At 35.8% G+C, this 22,827-nt stretch overlaps 1 protein-coding gene across 3 annotated transcripts in view; it reads left to right on the forward strand.

Moving 5' to 3' along the window:
• The window catches only part of LOC149081057 (transcriptional regulator protein Pur-beta-like), a 53,814-nt gene extending 31,082 nt beyond the window's left edge, over positions 1–22,732 (forward strand). For 2 of the 3 annotated variants that reach the window (XM_089237823.1, XM_089237824.1), the window contains exons 2-7: positions 13,212–13,333; positions 15,536–15,638; positions 18,409–18,527; positions 18,720–18,840; positions 19,941–20,047; positions 21,799–22,732. In XM_089237823.1, the coding sequence (XP_089093949.1) occupies positions 13,212–13,333; positions 15,536–15,638; positions 18,409–18,527; positions 18,720–18,840; positions 19,941–20,047; positions 21,799–21,927 (701 nt within the window). In that variant the 3' untranslated portion in view covers positions 21,928–22,732. The remainder of the gene's footprint in view (positions 1–13,211; positions 13,334–15,535; positions 15,639–18,408; positions 18,528–18,719; positions 18,841–19,940; positions 20,048–21,798) is intronic. The other variant, XM_089237825.1, reaches the window with a different exon arrangement.
• Positions 22,733–22,827: the final 95 nt, after the last annotated feature.

Below are 22,827 nucleotides of genomic sequence, written 5' to 3' on the forward strand. Positions count from 1 at the left end.
GAAATGGCCGCCTCTTCGGGGCGCGGAAGGAGACGCCACACTATTACGTAGTGAGAAAGAAAAGAAAAAGCTCTGTGATGATGTATAAAATGCCACTTGTAATGCGTGCCGCGTCTGTCCCGTCTGAGAGAGACAGACTTTTCTTTTAAACCAGGACAGGCCATCCTTCCTGAATGTGTTGGTCGCTATTTTTTATTCTTCTCTTTCTCTTACAAGGTCGTTTATGAAATCGAGGTTGTCTGCGTCGGAGTTGGGCTTCCAGTCACCATCGCCGTTGTGTAATAACGAGATGAAAGTATTGTATTTGGGAATATACGTCGACGATTTTTGTTTGATCTCTCTTAAACAAATTCGTCTTTTTCAATTACACTTGTTATGGAGAATTCAATTCAAACTGTGAAGGAATGCAAGAAATACGACGAAATTTGCAACGTGATCCAAGCGAGTGTTCTTTATTTACGCCCTCAGTGGGTGATGATACTCAGAATCGGAATAGAACAGTGTTTCTCAAAGTGTGCGTCGCGGCTCCTAGCGGTGTCGCCATCCTTTGTCAAGGGAATCGCGACGAGCTGGAGATGTTCGTGTGTCTATTCGCTTCGAAGTTTTTCTTTTATAAGGGGAAAATATCTACCAAACTATTCTAGATAGCCGCGGACAAACAATGAATTGTATAAGGAAGCCGCGGGTGACAAAAGTTGGAGAATCGCTGGATATTAGAGACACCTGTCTAGTATCGTTTAACGAAACCTTTGACGGCGACGATTCTTCTGGACATAAACTCGACGAGGCACCGGAAGCGTTCGGACCGTACGAATCCATGGTTCTCGCAAAGGCTCCCGCAGTTCACAAAGATGCTGTGGGGGGGGGGGGGCTGAACATTTCTGTCGATGCTATCCCAAATGTGGTCGATTGGATCTAGGTCTAGCAACACCAGCTTTAGTAGTTTTCTAAAGCAGCTCTTGGAAAAACTCAGGCTTGAGGTTGCCATGGCATCTAAAAATACGAAATTGGCGTCTAAAATTTTCTGTTGTGTGATTACTAGCTCGGGCAAAAGAAATACGCTTTCCTTTAAGTTATTGGGTTGGCGTCTAGATTTTTTTTCTGGATTTGTCAAGTCCTGCACTGAAGCTGATGTTGATATTTGGTGACTGCTGTCCAGGAAATAAAGTTAACGTCCGTGGAATGTTCCGTACCATTCGGTACGATTCAAAGATGATGACAGGGTGCATTGTTCTGTTAAAGAATGGGGTCGCCGATGGGATGCGGCAGCCACATAAACGGGAGCACGTGATCGTCAAGGATCTTCGCAATGTAACACGCATCAGAGGTCCCGAAATGGGGGTTCTCGGGTGAACGATTCCCCCAGACGAGAATGCCACCGACTTGAAGGGTACCTTGCTAGTATAAGTGATCCATCGCTTCATGAGGTTCGCGCCGTACTCTTACCCTGCCTTCAGCATGTACCAGCATAAATTTTGACTCAACAGGGAACCTTTGTATATCTTTTCTAGGGTCCAGTCCAAACGTCGATGTCTCCTGCTCAGAGTAATCGTTGTGCTTTGTGGCTTGCGGTCAGAGGTACTCTCGTGAGACGATGGCTTTTGTACCCCAATAGAAGAGCTGAAATGGTTCTCAGGACCATGCTGTGGCTGCTTACACCTTTTAGTGCGCCAGCGTTAAATAGCAGAGTGATTTGTTGCACTGTGGCCCCTCTATCCCCCTGCTACAATGCGAGCTGGTTGATCTCGTTCCTCCACACGCGGTTATCAGCGGCAGTTGGCCCCGGCAAGGATTATTTTACGGGAATTGATGTACTCATGGTAGACCATTGACATCATGGCAATTTAAAATCCCAATGATTAAGTCCGGAGATAGAGTGGACCCCCATACGTCGGGGCTCGACAATTTGATTACGACAAAATGCAATTAGATCCTTCGTCTTGCCCATAATGCGTTCCTGTGAGCATCACTTTTTATTGCCGGAGCTCTGCTTATGTCGTATCTGTGTCGGTCACAGGCTGCCTCAGTTGCATACCGCCAGCTGTCTCTAATTCAATTGCTCTTGAGTGTATTGGGTGATAGTAAAGGACTGCTGTTTTTTTTTTTTTTTCAATTCCTGCTCATTTTATAAATGCGCTGAAGCTAGGTTACCGTAGTTAAAGATAGAAGGAAAAAGAGGCTAAACGTGGACCTTGGGAAGAAAAAAATGTTGGCCTTGTTTGTTTTTCGACTTTTTCCTGTGTGTGCCTTTTTCAAACCATCCGGTGTATCCATATTTTTGGAAGTCTCGTGGGAGAGAAAGGGGTTTTTTTTTTTTTGTTTGTTTGTTTTCTCCATGCCAAGTGTGTGTGATTCAACGGCTTGTCACGAGACTGGCCTATGGCGTCATCGTTCTGGGAGTTCTGGAATAGGCACTGTTGAAAACGGAAATTCGAAAATTCTTGCCAATGTTTCAACACATGTGAATAGAAAGACATAACCCCAAAAGCTCCTTGTAGTTTTCTATCGCCTTTTGTTTTCTTTCTTTCTTGCGGCTCTCTATCTACTTTTTTTTCTTGTACTTCTCAAGGTTGATGAAGGAGCAATCAAAGGTTTGCCGTTTTTTTACACGCTGGATCAGGGTTAGACTCAGGGATGTAGCCAGAAATTTCGTTCGGGAGGGGGGGGGACCAAAGTGATAGATTTGGTAATATTTTTCTCTTTTTTTCGGTCATTTTCTCACATTTCGGGGGCGACCAGACCCCCAAGTCCCCCCCCCCTCGCTACGCCCTTGGTTAGACTTGAGAAGGAGTCCCTGGACCAAACAGACATAGGTGTCTCTATGACCACACTCGTAACCTGTATCCAGTATGCGGGTTCAAGTTGGCGCAGTTTGACCTAATCGATCCTTGAGCCAAAAAAAAGCAAAATCAAAATCCGTGATTCTCCCCCTCTCCCCACAATATTTGTCATCTCCATAATACATAGAAATATTGGGTTTTAGTGTTCCTCCCCCACAGTATCAGTATTTAAAATTAATTTGTTAGATTCCTATAGATTTATCCTATTGCCCTTTTTTTTGAAATTTTTTTTCCCCATTGCTCCACAACTTGGGTAACAAATATGATTTAATATTATACCTACAGCATCCATCGTCTCCCTTCCCCACAACTCCACCACTTTTGAGGGATACGCAACTTTATATGATGAGAGCCTCAATTATTATTAGAGCCGATCCACAAAAATTTGTAGATCGCTGGAAAATTTATTTAAATATCAAGTCTTGATACAGAATTGCCAACTGCTACGGATTGTCCGTAGTTTCTACGGACGGCCGCAGTTCAGCTACGGAAGCTACTCTAAATATTACGGGGAAATAGTATACACATATTTGAAGGAAAAACTACCGTATATACTCGTGTATAAGCCGAGTTTTTTTTGTGGAAAAATTCGTTCCTCAAGTGGGGGGGTCGGCTTATACTCGGGTCAGTTTTTTGTGAGAAAATTTCGACCCCCACAATCAGTCATTTTTGTAGCAGTTCAAGAAACCGGCATTATTGGTATGGGATATGTTCAAAACCCCGATAATGTCAAAGACGAGGCAAAGAAATCGAAAACATCATTGGCTTTGATACCAGGTGGGCTAATGTCGATTGTAAAGCCTTATGTGAGCATCAACAAGCCTTTCAAAGAGTATTTGAGGACTTTGTGGATCCAATAGAAAAGTTCCGATGATAAAGAAACTACAAAAAGTGGTGCCTTGAAGAAACCTGACATTGGTCTACTGTGGCAATGGGTACATGAGGCGTGGAATTCTGTTTCCACCGAAATTATCATCTGATCCTTCAAAAAGTGTTGCATCAGCAATGCGATGGGCGGAACTGAAGATGGTATCCTCTATGAAAGTGACAATCGCGATGACAGCCCAGATGAAGATGAAAACAAAGATGCCGCACCCCCCTATGATGATCTGATGGATTACGATGATCTTGGAGACTCAGAAGAAACGGATTAAAAAGTCTGAATTGTTTTCTATTGTAAATTTCCGTAAACTATTAATTTTGCATGAAAATATAAGAATTTGTTTTCTCTGAAATACATGGATTTTTTGGGGTCGGCTTATATACGGGTTTTCAATTTATTGTGATTTTGGTGGTCCTGAAGTGGTGGGGGGTCGGCTTATACACGAGTATATACGGTATGTGATGTCTAGCTCACACACACATAATCGAAGCCGACGCTAAAGCATGACAGTGAGCAAATAACAAGCATCTAATATCGGAACTTCTAACTCAGGAAATCTAAAAAGTATAAGGCATATGTGAATTCCGTCCTCCAGAGGGGACGCATGATTATTTTAGCACTGGTCCTCATGTCTTGTAAAGGTGGTTCTGGATCCACGAAATCCACCATTACTGGTGTCAGGGCCAATCGACAGAGAATTTAGATGAGTGAGAACAAATTAAGTTCCACGTTTTTACCGTGCTTTTTTCCCTTATGTCATGTCACCAAAGCACGAAAAGCTACGCCATTGAAGGAAGATGATGGAAAAATAATGCGGAATGTGGCAACTTTGCGATAGTTTTGGCCACACTCATTTTTTTTTTTCTTTAGTAGGAACTCGATAATGGACATCTTTGGGACGGAAAATTTTTTCCGCCAACAGGGAGTGCTCGTTATTAGGATGTATAACATATTATAGCCCGTTGATGGAATTAGAAAAAGTATCTGTTAACGGTTGGTGTCTACTATGAACGGTTTCGCTGTGTGTTACCTGCGCCTATCTGTTTTGTCTGTGCGCGGAAGGTAATCTGTAAAGCCGGGTCCAGACCCGCGTCTCCACTCGATGCCGAAATGCTCTTGCCCCGCGCCATGGGCTAAAATAAGGTTTTTGAGTGGTTCAGCGCGGCTAGTCTGGACTGGGCTTCATTTGTACTGATAGTGCTCGGTCTAGCCTGCGGGACTTATTTGGGGGGAAAAAACATTTCCTCGTAAGCACCGTAGGAGCTCTGATACGAAGAAAACGTGGGGGGGGGGGAGTCTAGGGTTGCCATTCCTCCGTATATACAACTCACATGGGCGTATGCAAGGTGGGATTACATTGAATAATTCAAAGTTGTTTGGGGAAGAAAAGAGGCTCGTGTAGTCCGAGAGCCTGAAACCCTGAGCACTGAAATCAGTGCCTATGACGTATATTTAAATGAAATTTCAATTAAAATTTTAGAAAAATCAAATGTTCGATTTTTTTTTTAATTGGAGTATGATTATGTTTTCATACTGGGGTACCCCCGCCCCCCTCATGGCAAATCTCAGCATTTATCACTACTGAGGGACTTCATTTCAATGTTAGCATGTTTGAGTATATAAAAAATTTTGAATCGCCGGAATGAATATTTCATGGACCAAGCTGCAGCTGTGAAAAGTGTATGTGGCCGGTTGACCTTGGTTAATAGAGGCCTCAGTTGATGAAGGCTTGATTTATATTGATCTACTGTACTGTAAAATTGTGCTTTCATTCTGAATTAGTTTATTTGGGATAAATTAAATTTTTCATCAATTTACATTTGCCAAAATTCTCATTTGAAAATGCTGGCTGTGTTTCTAGAATGTTCACACTAAAATTAATGTTAGCGCATGTCTGATATTAATTGAGTCTGTGAGAAGGACAGTTACGAGTTCGAATTCTGTTTTTTTAATGAATCGGTTCCATAAATGTTGATTTAAATATTGAGTGCAAGAGCAGAAGTATACCAACTTCCCTTCATTGGTAAACTTAGCTGACTTTCATAGTCAGTTGGTTGTTGCCTGCACGATTGTGAACCTTAAAACCTGATCATCTTGAATTGAGAATTTTGGACTGATAACTATTCTTCTTCTCACCCATTCAATTGAGTGCAAGCCTGTGGTCTTTAGTTTATGTTCCTCAAAAGAATTTTACAAAAAGAGTTGAATTTAAAACTTTCTAAAAAGTTGTGAAACAGAAGTTTGATAAAACTATTCCACCACATCATATATTTATTTACTTTACTCAGTAAAAACTTGAATGTCTAATCGTCAACAACAAGGCACTGCATAGTTGTTTAAAATCGTATTAAAACACTTACCGCATAGCAATATAGAATAAAAAAACCAGCCACTGTTTCATTTTTAAAAATCATTGTGAATTTCTAAGATCTTTAAATAATGATGCAATTCCTGCTTTTGCACTGTAGAAAAGTGTGTGTATATAACACTTCTGAAATTCCAAAAGAAGTATATAATGATTTTGAAATGCTTTTTTATATATATATATACACAGGGTGATTATAAAAAAACTATCCCGACATATGGGCCCCTAACTATCATACCATTCACAGAAACTGAATGAAATTTTGGCATAAGGTATTCTGAGGTATGCGCTCAAGAATGATATGGAAAACAACAGTGTCACTCTAACAGTTACGGTTACAGTGAGAAAATTTCGAAAATATCAAATGGCGACACCAAGTTTTTTGTATTGGAATGTGATCTCCATACTGAAAAACACTAAATAGCGTTGGAATGGCACCTGTAGCACGAAAATCCCCGGAGCTAGGCAAGGAAAAAGTAAAAAGGACTTTGCCGTGTGCACCAGAGCATTAATGTTCGTTTCATTCATCACACCGTTTCTTCGGCTGAGATCCTAGCCTGATTAGTCCTCCACAAGGTCATGTGGAAAATTTGTGAAACACAATAAAATGCTTTATTTTATGCTGCTTCTCTGTCCTTATTGGTTGTCCTCACTTTTAGCCTATCTACAGCTGGTGATTTTCATGCTATTGTTGCCGTTCGAACGCTATTTAGGGTTTTTCACAATGGAGATCACATTCCAATACAAAAAACTTGGTGTTGCCATTTGATATTTTCGAAATTTTCTCACTGTAACCGTAACTGTTAGAGTGGCACTGTTGTTTTCCATATCATTCTTGAGCGCATACATAAAAATACCTTATGCCAAAATTTCATTCAGTTTCTGTGAATGGTATGATAGTTAGGGGCCCATATGTGGGATGGTTTTTTTTATAATCACCCTGTATATATATATATATATATATATATATTCAAGCTATAAAAATAAACATATTACACCACATGAATAAGATATCAGAAATAGGTTGTTTTTTTTGTACAAAGTAAAAGTTTCTTTCAGTTGGTTTTCTCAGACTGGGAAAAAAACTTTCTAGCCCTGGCCTAGATCGGATTTTCGCATGAAAATTTTCCTATCGCCCTCCCCCACTCCCAAAATAATAGGACCTTCAACTTAACACATATTTGCTGACTAACCGAACATTTTCAACCCTTTTTGTAAAAGCCTTTGTAAGAGAATATTAGTACTGTGGGATGTGGAATGAATCAAATGGTAAAATTTACTTCAATTTCCACAAGTTTTCTACGATATGTAAAAATTTCTCAAAAATGAACTGGCATCTTGAGTAATAATAGAAAATTTTCTTCAGGTTTTTTGTATGAGGTTGACCAGTGATGTTAAAGATGGGCCCGTTGTGCCAGCAGTTTGAGACATCCTTCCAAATATTGCTTGCATTTTGTTCCAAAACATAAGTTTAAATAAATATTAATGTTTCTATTGATGTGCTTTGGGCTGACCAAATCACAAATGAATCGGGACACTTATGAACACGTAAATGTTGCATAAACAGATTTCCACTGTAATGGATTCGAACAAATTGGGCATAGACAAGTCTGACAAACTAAAAGCTTCTTTTTTATCATGCTGTCTAATAGATTGCACTAGGAAGAAAATAACCTCTATTTTATGAATTTTAGGCATTTGTCATTTTGCTTTGGCTTGAGTCAATCTTATAGGATACTGAAATAGTTCTGTGAAAGAAAAAAAAAGTTAATTCAAAATTGAAAATTCTTTTAGGGATTTTTTTGTGTTTTGGTGCTTTTTTATAATGATAATACATATTTTGTATACAACAGGGCTAGATAAATCGCAAAATCTTGATGCCAGAACAATTTTCTTGGCGCCAAAAATTTTTTTCCCCCGAAGTAAAAGGTCCAAAATAATGCTTCTTCTGACTTTTCAGGGCATAGTGACCCTCTTTCGTGTTGGCAGATATGCTGCTATAAATTCCAAACATTTTGTGCTGCTTTCAGCCTGCGATTTAGTAACTTCATAAAGAAAATTTTAGGCACCAATACTAATTTTTTAGTTGTCATGGAAACTTAGTACTGTTTATCATGCTACAGGTATCGTTCCAACAGCATTTATGGTTTTTTTCTGCACTGATCACTTTGCAATGGGTTTAGGTCAATTTGTCATGATCAACTTGTCGCAGCATCAATTTGTTATGCTACAAACTTGTTGTTGCATCATTTGGTCGCAGTACAAACTTGCCGCTGTGTCGTTTTGCCGTAGTGCAAACTTATCATCAGTTTGTCAGGATGTCGATTTTGTCACAAAACAAATTTTTATCTCTTTACATGTTCATCATCTATATATATTAAAATTAATGCACGTCTGTCTGTTCTTTTCCAAGATCACTTAGTGAAGTACTAGATTGCGATTTCACAAATTTAAAATTGACAGTTTTCATTTGCAATAAATGTGATGAAATTTTTTTTGCCTTTGGTTATTTAAATTTTGTGCCAATATGAAATTTATTATTTTTGCCTCCCCCACCCCAATATTTTTGAGCCCTCGTAATCATGGGCGGGGATACAGGAGACATGCCCCTTCCCCAGCTTCAATGATGAGGCCTATGATCCTAATATTTCTCCACGCCTATATAATAACTCCACAGCTATGGTGGAACCCTCCTTATAGGTTTCTTATTTATACGACAATTGGTTTTCGTTGCAATTCATTTCGGTGCATTTTATTGTTACCAATATAAATTGAGTTAAACATTTCTTTCGTTAAATTGAGTTGAAAATTCATAAAATAGAGGTTATTTTCTTCCTAGTGCAATCTATTAGACAGCATGATAAAAAAGAAGCTTTTAGTTTGTCAGACTTGTCTATGCCCAATTTGTTCGAATCCATTACAGTGGAAATCTGTTTATGCAACATTTACGTGTTCATAAGTGTCCCGATTCATTTGTGATTTGGTCAGCCCATTTGTGTGTCTGATACATGCTGACAGAGAAGATAATCAATTTCCCAGACTGTTCAGCTTAATACTTTAATTGAGTCTTGCACTGAAAGAATGCATGCACTGAAAACATAGGCCAACTTTGTTTTTCCGATACATTTTCTATTTCGGCTGAATCTTTCATTTTATATGAAATGGTTCAAAGAATTTCAGAAAGAGATACATAAAAAAAGATTCAAGGTGGACATTAGTAAATCGTGCTTTAGTAACAGTAATTCTGATGATGATTGGTGCAAAAATTCAGCTCATGACATGACTATTTTATGTTAGCATATACAGGGCTCCCACTCGTCCTACTTTTCCTATCAACAAAATTTGTATAATTGATTTTAATTGAGTAGGAAATCATTGGTATATTGCCAGATAATATAAATTTATTAGATTGCAATTCATCATTCTGCTAAAGCAGAACTTATATCATCTTTAAGATTATTTGGGGGGGGGGGGTGTATGTGGACCATTTGGTTTATTAATTTTTCATTTGCTTAGTTTGAGGCTTCAACAAGTATAGTAGTCATTAAAACTTCTGTCTGGATGGAAAAAATAATTTTGTATTTATTACTTCATGTCTTTGACAGTAACTAACATTCATCATTCAAAATTATGGTGCAAATTAGTGAAAAAACAGTTTGCATTACAAAGCAGTTGCATACATAAGCCTATTCTAGGTTTGGTGATTCTGATACTACCTAATAGCATTCAGTTTCTTTTTGTATTTCTAAGACAAGAAGAAGCATTAACAATATTTACAATGCTCAGCAAAGAGCTAGAAATGGAAGTGCTTCATTTTTCAAAAACATTGAACAGACATTAAAATGTAAACAAATCTCTTTAAAAAAAGGATGGACAACGCAATAAATCTATCTGTTCACCTTGCCTTATTTATATCGGATCTTGTAATTTACACATTTTGCACTGTGCTTTTGAAAGTGGTCTCGAAGGAGCATCATTCTTAAAAAATATGCATCTTCAAAATTTGCTGTGCGTTGTCAAAGAAAGTTGATAAACTCTACACTTTGGAAGACTCCAAAAAAAAATTAATATATATCAGGAGAGACAGAAAAGAATTATCTGTAGTGGTGCTAGTACACTGTTTTGGCCAAAAATTGGTTTTGTAACCAAGTCATTTGTCATTTTGCTTTGGCTTGAGTCAATCTTATAGGATACTGAAATAGTTCTGTGAAAGAAAAAAAAAAGTTAATTCAAAATTGAAAATTCTTTTAGGGATTTTTTTTCATTATGCTGTGGTTATGTGGTCTAGGGGGAGGGGGGGGGGGGTTACCATTTCCCGTCCTACTTTTTAGTCTTGCGTTTTCCTACTTTTTCTAATTTTTGAGTGGGAGCCCAGTATATATCATTCATATCATCAAAAATGTTTGTTAGCTGAATCTGTATTCATTGACCAAAGCAGAAAAATCATTTTAAAAAAATCTGTTATCTGCAAAATTTGTAAGCGGAGACGTTTGTTAGCCGAGGTATCATTGTACTTACTGAATCAATTTCTTTTTAACACTTGTTACCATTTTACATCTAATTAAGAAAACGTCAACCATCATTTACTCTCAAGTATTAATGCATCATAAAATTTACTACTTAATTTTTCCATTCTATATGTTCTTTGTCCCTTTTAATAGCTTAATGCATTTCTTTTCTAAAAGTCTTGTCTTTTAGGTACATTTTTCAGTTTGTGAATTTGTATAATTCATGCTCACTTTCACCTTATTGCAGTAGGATTCTATTTTCAGTTTCATGTTTTACTTATACTAGAAATTCACCCTAATGTAACCTCTTTCACAGAAAGGGATAGGTATGCACCACACAATAAAATATAATCAGTATATATATTGTTAATTTTTATGAGAAAAATTCCAATTAATATAATTATTTAAAATTAGTTTATGTTTAGATTTGCACATATATTCAACACTATTGTGGGAATTTTTACTGCAGAACATTTCCAGTCAGCTGAGGGCTTGTTGCAGAGCAATGCAAAACATTCTGCTTTTGAGCATGAGGCTGTGTCGAAATGTCATACAAATGCGAAAAAATCGCACAACTGAAATTTAGTTTTAAATTAGAATAATAATGTCAAATTTCTCAAAAATTAAATTCTTTTATTTAACTTCTGGATTCCGATTAAAAACTATCTGAATATGATGAATACTCATATGCAGGGCTCCCACTCATCCTACTTTTTGGTAAAATGTCCTACTTTCTTTTTTAAGTTATTTGGGAGGGGTTTATGTGGACTATTTGGTGGTTTATTAATTTTTCATTTGCTTTCTTTGAGGGTTCAACAAATAGATACAAATAGAGTAGTCATTAAAAACTTCTGTTTGTTTGAAAAAATATTTTTTATTTATTAGTTCATGGTCCTGGACAGTAAAATTCATCATTCAAAATTATGGTGTGAAACAGCAGTTTGCATTACAAAGCAGTTGCATACATAGGCCTATTCTAGATTTGGTGATTCTGATGCTACCCAATAGCATTTAGTTGCCTTCTGTATTTTTAGGGCATGCAGAGGCATAAACAATATTTACAATACTCAGCCAAGAGCTAGAAATGAAAGTGCTTCATTTGTCAAAAACGATTACACTGCCGTTGAGCAATAAAATTTAAAAAAATCCTTCTAAAAAAGGAAGGACAATGCAGTAAAATCATCTTGGTCCACCTTGACTTATTTATATCGGACCTTGTAGTTTACATATTTTGCACCATGCTTTTTGGAAGTGGTCTCAAAAGAGCGTTATTCTTAAAAAAACTTACATGTCTTCATAATTTGCTGTGTGCATTGTCAAAGAGAGTTCACAGACTGGACTGTGGAAGACTCCAACAAAAAGAATAATATATATTGTGAGGAGAGACAGAAAAGAATTATCTGTGGTTGCTATACCTTATTTTGGCCAAAAATTGTTTGTGTTACCAAGTCATTTCTGTCATTTTGCTTTGGCTTGAGTCAATGTTACAGGATATTGAAATAATGCTATGGAAAAAAAAAGTATTTTTTTTTATATGCTATGATTATGTTGTACCCTCCCCCCCTTCCACATCTTTCTAATTTTTTGAGTTGGAGTCCCCTGCATATGTAAAGAAAAAAATCATAAAATGGAATTAAATTACTCAAAAAAATCATATTAAAGATGAGATATTATGAACCTTTATTTTTATCTCTTGGGATTCTTCTAAAAAGAAACAATATTTTTTAAATATTAAAAAAAATATAGAATACATGTAAAACACAAAAATGCATAAATACCAAAATATTTCACTCAATATTGAAATTTCATCATTGCAAAAGTCAAATTCCAAAAATTTACTGGAAAATTTTGGATTAAATTTTTTTATATTTTTAAAGTGTGAAAATATGTAATTAAATTTTAAAATATAAATTAATATGCTAATTTAGTTATTAAATAACAAAGTATTTAATGTCAATTAAAATTTTAATATTAATTATATTAATTTTAATCTTGAATGATCTTTTCAAAATGACGTAAAAGAATTACTTTTACTAAAAGTAAGACAAACTTACATATAAGATCATGTGGAACATGTGCAGTGAAGAAATAACGAGTTGACTCTCTGATAAATTGATGCTACAGCGAATTTATTACATGACAAACTGACACTGCAACAAACTTATACTATGACAAATTGAAGCTGCGACAAATTTGTACCATAACAAATTGGCCCATGAAAAATTGATTGGCTACGCTTTACAATGATACAGCTACCATTCCAACCACATTTATGGTTTTTCACTTTGTGATGCATAAAAATGAGTGTTGCCATTTGAATTTTTTGAAATTTTGTTGCTATAAGTGTAACAACAAGAGCTAGGTTTTTCTCTTTAATCTAAAAAACCTATCTCAAATTTCATTTGCAATCATTGATTTTTATGGTTACTAGGAGCTCACATATCAACAGTCATTTTATTACCACTTTATTCAAAATTTATATTAGTGTATTCTTGAAACTGCAAAAATTTTGATCAATGAAAATTTGCATTAATTTTATTTCATTTTTGTTTCCTGTTGGATGGTTCCTTAAAGAAAAATGAATAAATGAAGAAAAAATTATCTATCTTTTGCAGGAGGGCAACTTATGCCTCAAGGGGAACAAGAACTAGCAACAAAGATGCTGCAGATCCTGGCCAAGAGGTTTTACCTTGATGTCAAGCAGAACATGAGGGGACGTTTCATCAAAGTTGCTGAGGCAAGCACATTTCTTTTACAATAATAATAAAATTTGTAATGTAGTTTGTAATGCACAAGATGAAAGAACCTCTTATGTCTTTTTTGCCATGATAAAATTTTAAATAAGAAGTCATCTAAAAAGTAACTTTCCCTATCCTACATAAACATACAAAACAGATTTCAAAGTTCAAACTATGCTAGAGATTCTCACTAAAATGGCATGTATTAGACCAGGGTTATGCTGGATTACTGAAATTGGCAGATTATTGGAAAAGTGCTGAAAAAAAAATTATGTAAACTTGGCCTGATTTCCACATGGGCAAATGTCCCACTTGCCCAGAGTTATATGATTTTGGGGTCCCAAAATTTTAACATATATTCATTGACTAACAAAACATCTTTGACCTTAGTTGCAGAGACCCGTAATTTCTGCTATACCCAGAGCCCCCAAAACAGAATGTGCCAAAAACTATGACGTATGTTGCTGAACAATAAGTGCTGTTGCAAAACAACCTGAAAGGATTTTAATAAAAGCAATATTATAAAAAAAAAATTTACCGCAGAACACATTTCCAGTGAACTGAGGGCTCGTTGCAGAACAATGTAAAACATTCTACTTAGGGGCCCCCAGAGCCCCTCATATTAAAGTTAAGACCTTGTACATGCAGTATCATGTTCCCTCTTTCACACACGAAGAGAGCCAGTCTGAAAATACTGGATTACTAGATGGGCTTGATTATAGAGTCCATTGTATACATAATACATATGTACATTTACTCAACTGATTTAGAATATAATCTACTTATTTTTCTAGACGTTTTTGACATCTTGGCAACAGCTTTTTTTTTTTAATTCCAGCATCATATGATTTTATGGCCGTATTCCTGACTCAAGAATCAGTTTCTCTGTTGGCTCATTAGTTGTAAATCATCAACCAACAAAATATATTTTTTGGGATAGAAGAATAGTTAATCTCTTGAAAGCTGCTCTATATTTTTTGAAGTTGCGTGAAATTGAGATGCATGAGCTGTTTTATGGATAGTAGTCACAGAGGATTAAACAGAGTATGGGGGGAAGAAAAAAAACTGAAGGTGGTTGAATCAGATGGGAACATGTTGTTCAAAGCCTTTTGGGACTGCAAAATAATACTATATTGATGAGCAACAATTAAAGTGTTCTGCCAAATAATGGTCTGTTACATTTTTGCAAAATCAGTTTTTTTTTACTGAATTCTATATTTCCATATAGCTTCCAATACATGTTCCTGAAGTACGTTCTGCAGAAACCAACAGATATATTTACTATACACCTTTACGCAGCTGCAATCCATGCAAAAAAAAAAAAAAAAAGGTGTTTTCCTAATTCAGCTATGACTTTTATTGTGTCTTCATCTAAATTTTGGAAAAAAACGACATAGACTGTTGCTTGGCTGAATGCTTCAATTAACATTTCTCTATGTGGAATGCTCTCAAAAATCTCAGACTCAAATTAAATGGCCATAACTTCTATTAAATAGAGTTTTCAGAGGTGGACGTTGGCCATCTTGCAGGTTCACACAATGACTTTCTTTTCAAAGAAAGGAAAATATTAAATCAATGACTTAGAAATTTTTGTTTTTTAAAAATATCAATAGATTTGACTTGAAAAATTCAACATGGTTTAAATCCACCCAAACATCTAGTAACTACATGCAATCAAGAAGCGCAGTCTATTTCTGTACAGAATGAAAGTGATTTTGTCTCACTGTCTACATTTGTATCGTCTAACAATAATTGCTGTTAGCTTCAACTCATTAAAAAGCCTTATATATGTTGAATAAGCTTTTATATATAGATTGAATAAAATTAAATGGAATAGCTTACCCTCACAAATGACATGTTTGAAAAGAAATATGATAAACTTATTTGGGTAAATCAAGAAGCTATCCATACCTAGAATAAGACAACCATAAATGCATTTTATGGGCATTATATAATATTTTATCATGTATATATATTGTTTATAGTTTTTGTAATTGCATTTTTAATTGGATTCCTGTATTTTAGAAGTATATGACATCCATATTTGTTATGGGCATCTTTTTTTCAGCAACCTTGTTTGGCATTTTGCCTGTTGTGGCCTTGTATTTGTATTGCTTGCAAGTTAGATTACTTGCAAATGAGGCTTGTGGGTGAGTACAAGTATATTCAGAAATTTATCTTGTAATTTTACCTTTTTTTAGGTTGGTACAGCTGGCCGTAAAAGTCGTCTGTTACTAGCCATGTCCACTGCAGCAGAATTCAGAGACCATCTAACATCATTTAGTGAATTATATGCATCTCTCGGTGAGTGTAGTGTGTCACTGACGATTTTATGTCATGGACATTAACTGGCAGTTGAACTGACTTCATTTTTTTTATCCAGCTATGCCTCGTTGAGATATGGATTTCTGGATGTGGAGTGATAATCTATGACTTCATATTTTTATAGGAAAGACACACCCAAGCTTAATTTATATTTTTAAAAAGTCATCGTGGAAGTTACCTGCATATAACTGCAAAATCACTCGTAAAGGCTCGAAAAGAATTTTTTTCATGGACTTTGCGTTTCGATTTAGGGATACCGGTTTTTTAAAAAGGTGAATTTTTTCCTGTATCAATCCTACTTGTGATTGATATTCTCAAATGATTGTGTTTGTCAGATTGTTTTTTTAGTGAATTTCTGCACAGTATAGTGCTTTTTCCACATGAATTCATATTGAATTATCAAATTATTTGCAACAAGGTATTCAGTATTTCTCTTATTCTAGATCAGTGTTTTTCAACCTGTGGTCCACAGACCCCAGTCGGTCCATGAGCACTTTAAGAAGTCTGCAGAATTATTTTCATTGACTACTATTGCATGAATGAATTTTTTTCTGCTGCAAAATTGTAATTTATTGAATTATTTATTGTATGCAAATTTATAAAAGAAAAACAATACATTTTGGATTTATGGGAGTGGGAGCATTGAAATTGATCTTCTGGGGGCACAGGGTGTCAGCAGAGCATTGACAGGCACCGCAGGAGGTCTGCGATGCATTCACTTTTACTACAAGGGGTCTGTGATATCAGAAAGGTTTGGAAACACTGTACTAGATCTTGATTTTTGTTGTTTTTTCTTCAACTATTTGTACACAAAGCTATTAGTGACCTAGTCGTTTTGCAAAGGGGAGAGGGCAATATTTTGATACTTGAAGGGGGTGGTATATGTCAAAACTAGAGTAGATAAATGGTATATTAATATGTGGTCCCCTTGTATGTGTGCTCTGAAATATGGAAAAAAATTAATGGTGGACATTATTTAGAGAAAGATGTATTCTCCACTTGTTAATACAAGATTTACAGAAAAACTGGTTAATTTTGTAGATACCAATTTTTGAAAAAAAATTCATCTCTGCCCCTACCAGGACTCAAACACTGGTCCCTCAGATGCTGGTTGAGTTCTCTAGTCGATTGAGTGCCTGTTTGGGTGTTTCTGGAGTTTTTTTCCACTGGAAGCAAGCACTTGCTTGTATCATAACCTTTGAGCTACATTGACGAGATATCTAGTCTTTTAAAGGTCTTATTTTCACATTGACAATCCCAAATATTTGCAAAGTTGATTTCTCGGTAGGACACTCTTTCCCTATACCCCTTATTTGACATCTGCTAAAAATCAGAAGAAAATCTACTTAGTTAAAAAAAGGTATGACATTTTATAGGGATTCAGTGATTTCTGCTGTGCTGCTTGAAGGGTTAACATATCGTGTGAAATAAAATTACTGCTAATTTTTTAATTTGAATGTACACAAAACAAGATTAGATTCTAGATGTAGTGATCTGTATATTGCAAGGGAAGCGGCCCACTAGATAAAATTACTGTGATTGATTTCTTATTATTATTAAAGTCATCATTTTCCACAGCAGACCTTATTAACAGACTATTTACATTTATTATTTCTAGTGATGATAGTAATTAACTGTTCTCATCACTCTACTTTTTGGTACACACATATTTCTCGTAAAGTTTGTTATAGGAATTTTACCCTACTTCTTTCCGCCACCTCATTGGGTCTTTTTGGCTTGTTGCCTTGTTGGGCTCTTTTTTTTCTTTTGCCTTTGTATTTGCAATCGCATATCTAGTGTTCTGTGCTCACAGTGACAACAACTTTTTCGAAGTGGATGCCAACTCACAATAATACCTCAAAATTACAACAGACTATATATAAGCTATGCAGACCCTATTAATTCCAAAGAGCAAAAATATGTTATATGGAATGGTCAGGTTTGTATTGTGCCGTTGAACAAGAGAGTTCCACTCCAGATGATTTTTTATGTCAAAACAGGGAAGCAATCATCTCTAAATTTTAATATTGCATGTTGGAGGCATTCCATGTTGAAACAGACTAACACTTTCTCAAAAAAAAGCAATATGCTGTTCCAAGAAGGTAACTCAAGTAATAAAAGTAGATGTATTACAAATCTGGTTCCATGTAATCTCATGGACATACAGGAGCAGGGTTTAAGCTATGGTCGTATTTTTCACAAAATGCAAAAGAAAATTGTATAATGCAAAAGAAGTAGTAGCCACTTTTGCAAAAATGCATACAGGAGGTACGAAACGAGTAGACATCCAACCATCAATCATTACATTAGCATTGTAGCATTTTGCTAAAGCTTTTCCCCCATTTTCGCTTTTTTTTGCGAAAGGAACTTTTATCCAGCTTTAAACCCTGTACAAGAGCACCAGACAATGGCGTGTGTGCACATATCCTTTTGTAGACTCCCTGGTCCATATGCGAAGCTAGTCAATTTTAGCTTGATACCATCTCGGATTAACCCATTCCAGATAGTCAATATCGACATGACTGGCTTTTGGCACACTTTCCATCCCAGTAATAAAACTCCCTTCAAAGTGTACCGGTGCGTGAATCGATTCCTTGAGCATCTATTCAATCCATGCTGTCCCATCGCTTAAACACTGAAAAAAATGTTTTGTCTGTAAAATTCAAACTATGGATGTAATTAAATGGACTAATTTGCAAGTTAACAGCAAAGAAAAGTGCATGATGTTTTTATTTGTATCATTATTCAGGTCCACCCAACCCAGACAATGTACCAGAAGATGGAAAGCTAAAGAGTGAAATAATTGTTAAAGAAAATAGGCGGTATTACCTAGACCTAAAGGAAAATGCCCGTGGACGTTTTTTAAGAGTAAGTGTCATCCTCTCCTTCCAGTTTTTTAATGTACAATAAAACACATTATACACCACTTTGTCATAAAAGCTTTGTTGTTGTAATAACTTTCAAAACTTTCGTAAAGTTGGTCCTACTATTTTATTTTTCATTGATCCACTCATTAAGTTGTCATGAAACAATAACTCTGTTTGCTTTTTTTTCACTCAGGTTTCACAGACAATAGCAAGAGGTGGACCACGTTCTCATATTGCCATACCTGCTCAGGGAATGATAGAATTCCGGGATGCATTGACAGAGTTGCTGGAAGAGTTTGGAACAGATGATGGAGGTATTTCATGTATTCATTGCATTTATGTATAAGAGAATATTGTAAAATAAGTCTGTGTGTAACATGTAAGATCAAACTAACCAAACATATTTTTTAAATATCATACTTCATCTAAATCTTTACAATTGTGTGCCTTCTCTGAGAATTATCCGTTCACTAGCACACATCAAAACATATTTATCTGGAATTGGATTTGTGATGAAGAAAGAATAAGTTTAAATCTCTTGATTAATGTTTAAATTGAGCATTACTCTTCCCCTGGGCCATCCCATTGAGCACCACCTGGAAATTTTATTTAACTACCTAGCTAGGGTTTCATTATATATATATGCATTTTTATCATGCTTTTTGTGCAGGCTCCACCTTTTAATGCTTCTGTGTGGTCCCTAGCATATTTATGTTGTGAGAGTTGCACTTGTTTTGTTATACTGCTATTGCCACCTGTCTTGGCTTGATCATTTTTGTCGCACCACTGTCATTTTCTGCACACGAGGGCTAATTAGACCGAGACCTACAATTTATTGCCAATTCCGAATGGCAGGCTTGTTTTATACTCATCAAGCGGTTGGTGCGATAACTCCTTGATGGGGACTCCCTGCGGTAGCAGTTTTTTCTGCGGCCATGTTGCTGTTTCTGTTGTACCCGTGTCAGGAAAGTTTTCTGACAAGGACGAACTGGGTATCGAACTCACGACACGTCTAAACATCCTTTTGGTACTTGAGGCGAGTATCTTATCGACCTGGGCTACCGCGCCCGTCTTGGCTTGAGGTTCCATCTAATACACTTCCCCCAGAAGAATCCCTGACTGTTATGAGAGTTTTATGATCATGCATAAGGCATGCTCTTCATAGTGCATTCAAAAAAATTATGTTATGTTAGTATAATGTAGGTCTGCCTAGATCTAGGGCATCTACCTTTGTCTATGGCAAAAAACTGCCAAGCACAGTAATATATTGTTTCATTTCAAAAATAACAGACTAAGTTGTCATTTGGCTATGTTATTTCCGTTTGGCATTAATCGATCTCTGAAATGTTTATATTTTCTGTAGATATTTCATTTTTGTCTGGGTATTAATCTCTTATCTTCTCTATGCTTTCAGGCTTCAAAGGTGAACTGCCAGAAGGACGACACATGCGTGTAGAAAACAAAAATTTCTATTTCGATATTGGCCAGAACAGTAGAGGTGTTTACATGCGCATATCTGAAGTAAGACTGTATTTTATTATATGTGGTTGTGCATGAAAAACCAACCCTTCTCACTCCTCTAGACATAGTGAAACGTTGTATCTCATAATCCAACCACTTGGTTTTTTACAAATTATTGTAAAATGGTTTCTGTGACATGTATCAGTGTCCCAACCCCTAACTTTGTCGATGTAGACATGTAGCTTACTTTGCTGGGGGATTCACTTAAATCTAATAGAGCAGTAATATTTAAGTTTGTTTCTTTCAATGAGATACAGTGACTAGTCACATTTCTGATACATTTATTTCACTTATGTTCATGAAATATTTTAATCATTTCACATAGCTGTTAAACAGTTTACAGCTAAGCACCAGTCAGCAAAGGTTTGTGCCGCAACTCCTCCCTAAGGTCACCTGACACTTCAAAAATGAAATTGATCATTATTTGTGGGAGTTATTGAAAGGTGTATGAGAGTAATCTGCTAGAATGAGTGTTATCTATATTTTCATTTGTTATAATCAACAGATTACATGTTTAAAAAAAAAGTTGAGATTTCTTCATGTGCATTACCTTATCTGCAGAATTTTTTTTCTGACAGTATAGGAATGAATATATCAAAAATTAATTTGTGGGAAAAAATTAATTTATGTATGATGTATGAGTAGGAAAAAAATGAGAAACAACCCTTTTCATTTCTTATGATTTCATTATTTAAGAATAAAATTTTCACACGTGGATTATACATCGCTGCAGAGACCACACAATGGCATATTTTGTCAAAGTAACAAAATTTATATCTTTGAATTATACGCTGCTGCAAATTTTATGCAGTAAAATATGGTCTATAACATATATGGCTTAATGAACCCTTTTGCACTTGTTCAGAAGTGGTTGTTGGTGAAGGACGTTCATTGTGAATATTGGTACTCGTTACCAGGGCTTGATAAAATGTTTATTTTTCTATGGCCAAGCTTTTTTTTTTTTTCTTTTTAATACAGTAGAACTTGGTTAATTTGAATTTTTGATAACTTGATCTTTTACGAATTCCCCCTCTAGTTTTCTATCTAATTTAAGATTAATAATAATACATAATTAAGATTTCTTGTTTATAACTTTTTGCGAATGCTTTGAATAATTTGAAGTTGGAGGGGGAGGGGAAATCATGATTTTTCTATGAGCAAATTTAGTTTGTAAAAATTCTACAAGTCGTCAGACTTTTTGATAATTTCTCTGTTTTTGATAATTCAATGCCCATTTTAACATTGTTCAGCTTTTTTTCCTTTCAAACTTAGTACAACTCCGATCTATTGCTGTGGGCAATTTACTACCGATTCAGCTGTGAGTGTGTGTACCTAACAGTCAGAGTGCATATATGATGATGTGTATCAATTAGTGCTGCCATCTATATTTCGAATTGTGAATGAAGTGCAATGATTGAACATTTGCAGCGTTGTAGGGCTGTTGCTCTCTGTGGCAAGACTTTTTAACGGGGAGGTGGGTTCACATTCGTGCCTTAAAGTTAGGAACCGCAGAAAACTAACTTTAGTCGACCACCGCTGTGGTGCCGGTAGGGTTCAAACCCAGGTCGTTCCTTTTTTTTGATTATGCTATGATTATGTTGTCTAAGGGGATTGCCTTCCCCCGTCCTACTTTTTAGTCCTGCGTTTTCCTCATTTTTTGAGTGTGAGCCCTGTGCATGTTTTTTCCAGTTTGTAGGTGTATTTTATATTAGTTAGTTAAAAAAAAAAAGATTCCATTTTTTTTTCTTTAGGTGAAAAGTAACTTCCGTACAGCAATCACCATTCCAGAGAAGTCATGGTCTCGCTTCCGTGACGTATTTGCAGATTACGTAGACAAAATGAAAGAACTTTCAGACAAGTCCACGTCGGAAGGGAAGTAGCAGCAGCAGCTGATGACGTCGAGAAAAGAGTCACGATTCATCATCTTCGTTGTCGTACAAAAAGCCAATCCGTAGTACAAGAGCAAAAAAAAATCTGGGTTTAAAAACAAACAAAAAAAATGGTTCTTAAAAAAAAGTAAATAAATAAGCTCTGTTGTGCATTGTTAAAAATAAGAAAGAGATGAAAAAAACAAACAAAATAATACTATGGGACTGTTAAATGCTGGTGATTCTAGGCACTATGTTGTTGTCGTTGTGTTCTACCCGGTGAGAGACTTTATTGTGGTTGGGCTAAATTAAAAAGATGTTGCGTAACATATTTTGCTCGTGCACGTTTATTTTTTAAAGGGGTTGCGCCGCTTTTATTATTTTTTCCCTGTTATGCATGTTTCGATGTGTTTGGATTTTACGCGCTGGATTTTTTTTTTAAGGAAATGGAGGAGTTTTCCAAGTGATTTTCGCAGCATGTTTCAATGCATCATTTTACCTAGGGTTATTTTTCCTATCCGAATCCATCTGAGCTGCCACATGTTATTGGCTTTGTTGTCGTTTTTTTTCCAATCTTTTTCTTCTTTTTTTTTTTCTTCCAGCATTTCAGATATGCGATGGTCAATCATCATCAACAACGCTATAATTAATAGCTAGTTTCGCCTTCCTCTTTTTATTTTTCCTGTTATTATTATTATTGAATAGAGATAATATATCTTTCACGTTGAATCGTTTTTTCCTATTGTTGTTAACTTATATATTATAAATGATATATATATATGTATACAGTAATTTAACGAGAAACAAATGCCCGTTGAAAATAATAAAAAATAAAAAATAAATACAAAACTGTCCAAGAAATCAAAAAAAAAAGTTATATTACATTGATATGTGAAATATACCGCCGCTGCC

This window comes from Pholcus phalangioides, unplaced genomic scaffold (genome assembly GCF_987345545.1).
Source record: "Pholcus phalangioides strain wild (caught in Gottingen) unplaced genomic scaffold, Ppha-v1.0 ptg000010l_1, whole genome shotgun sequence".
Classification (NCBI taxonomy): domain Eukaryota; kingdom Metazoa; phylum Arthropoda; class Arachnida; order Araneae; family Pholcidae; genus Pholcus; species Pholcus phalangioides.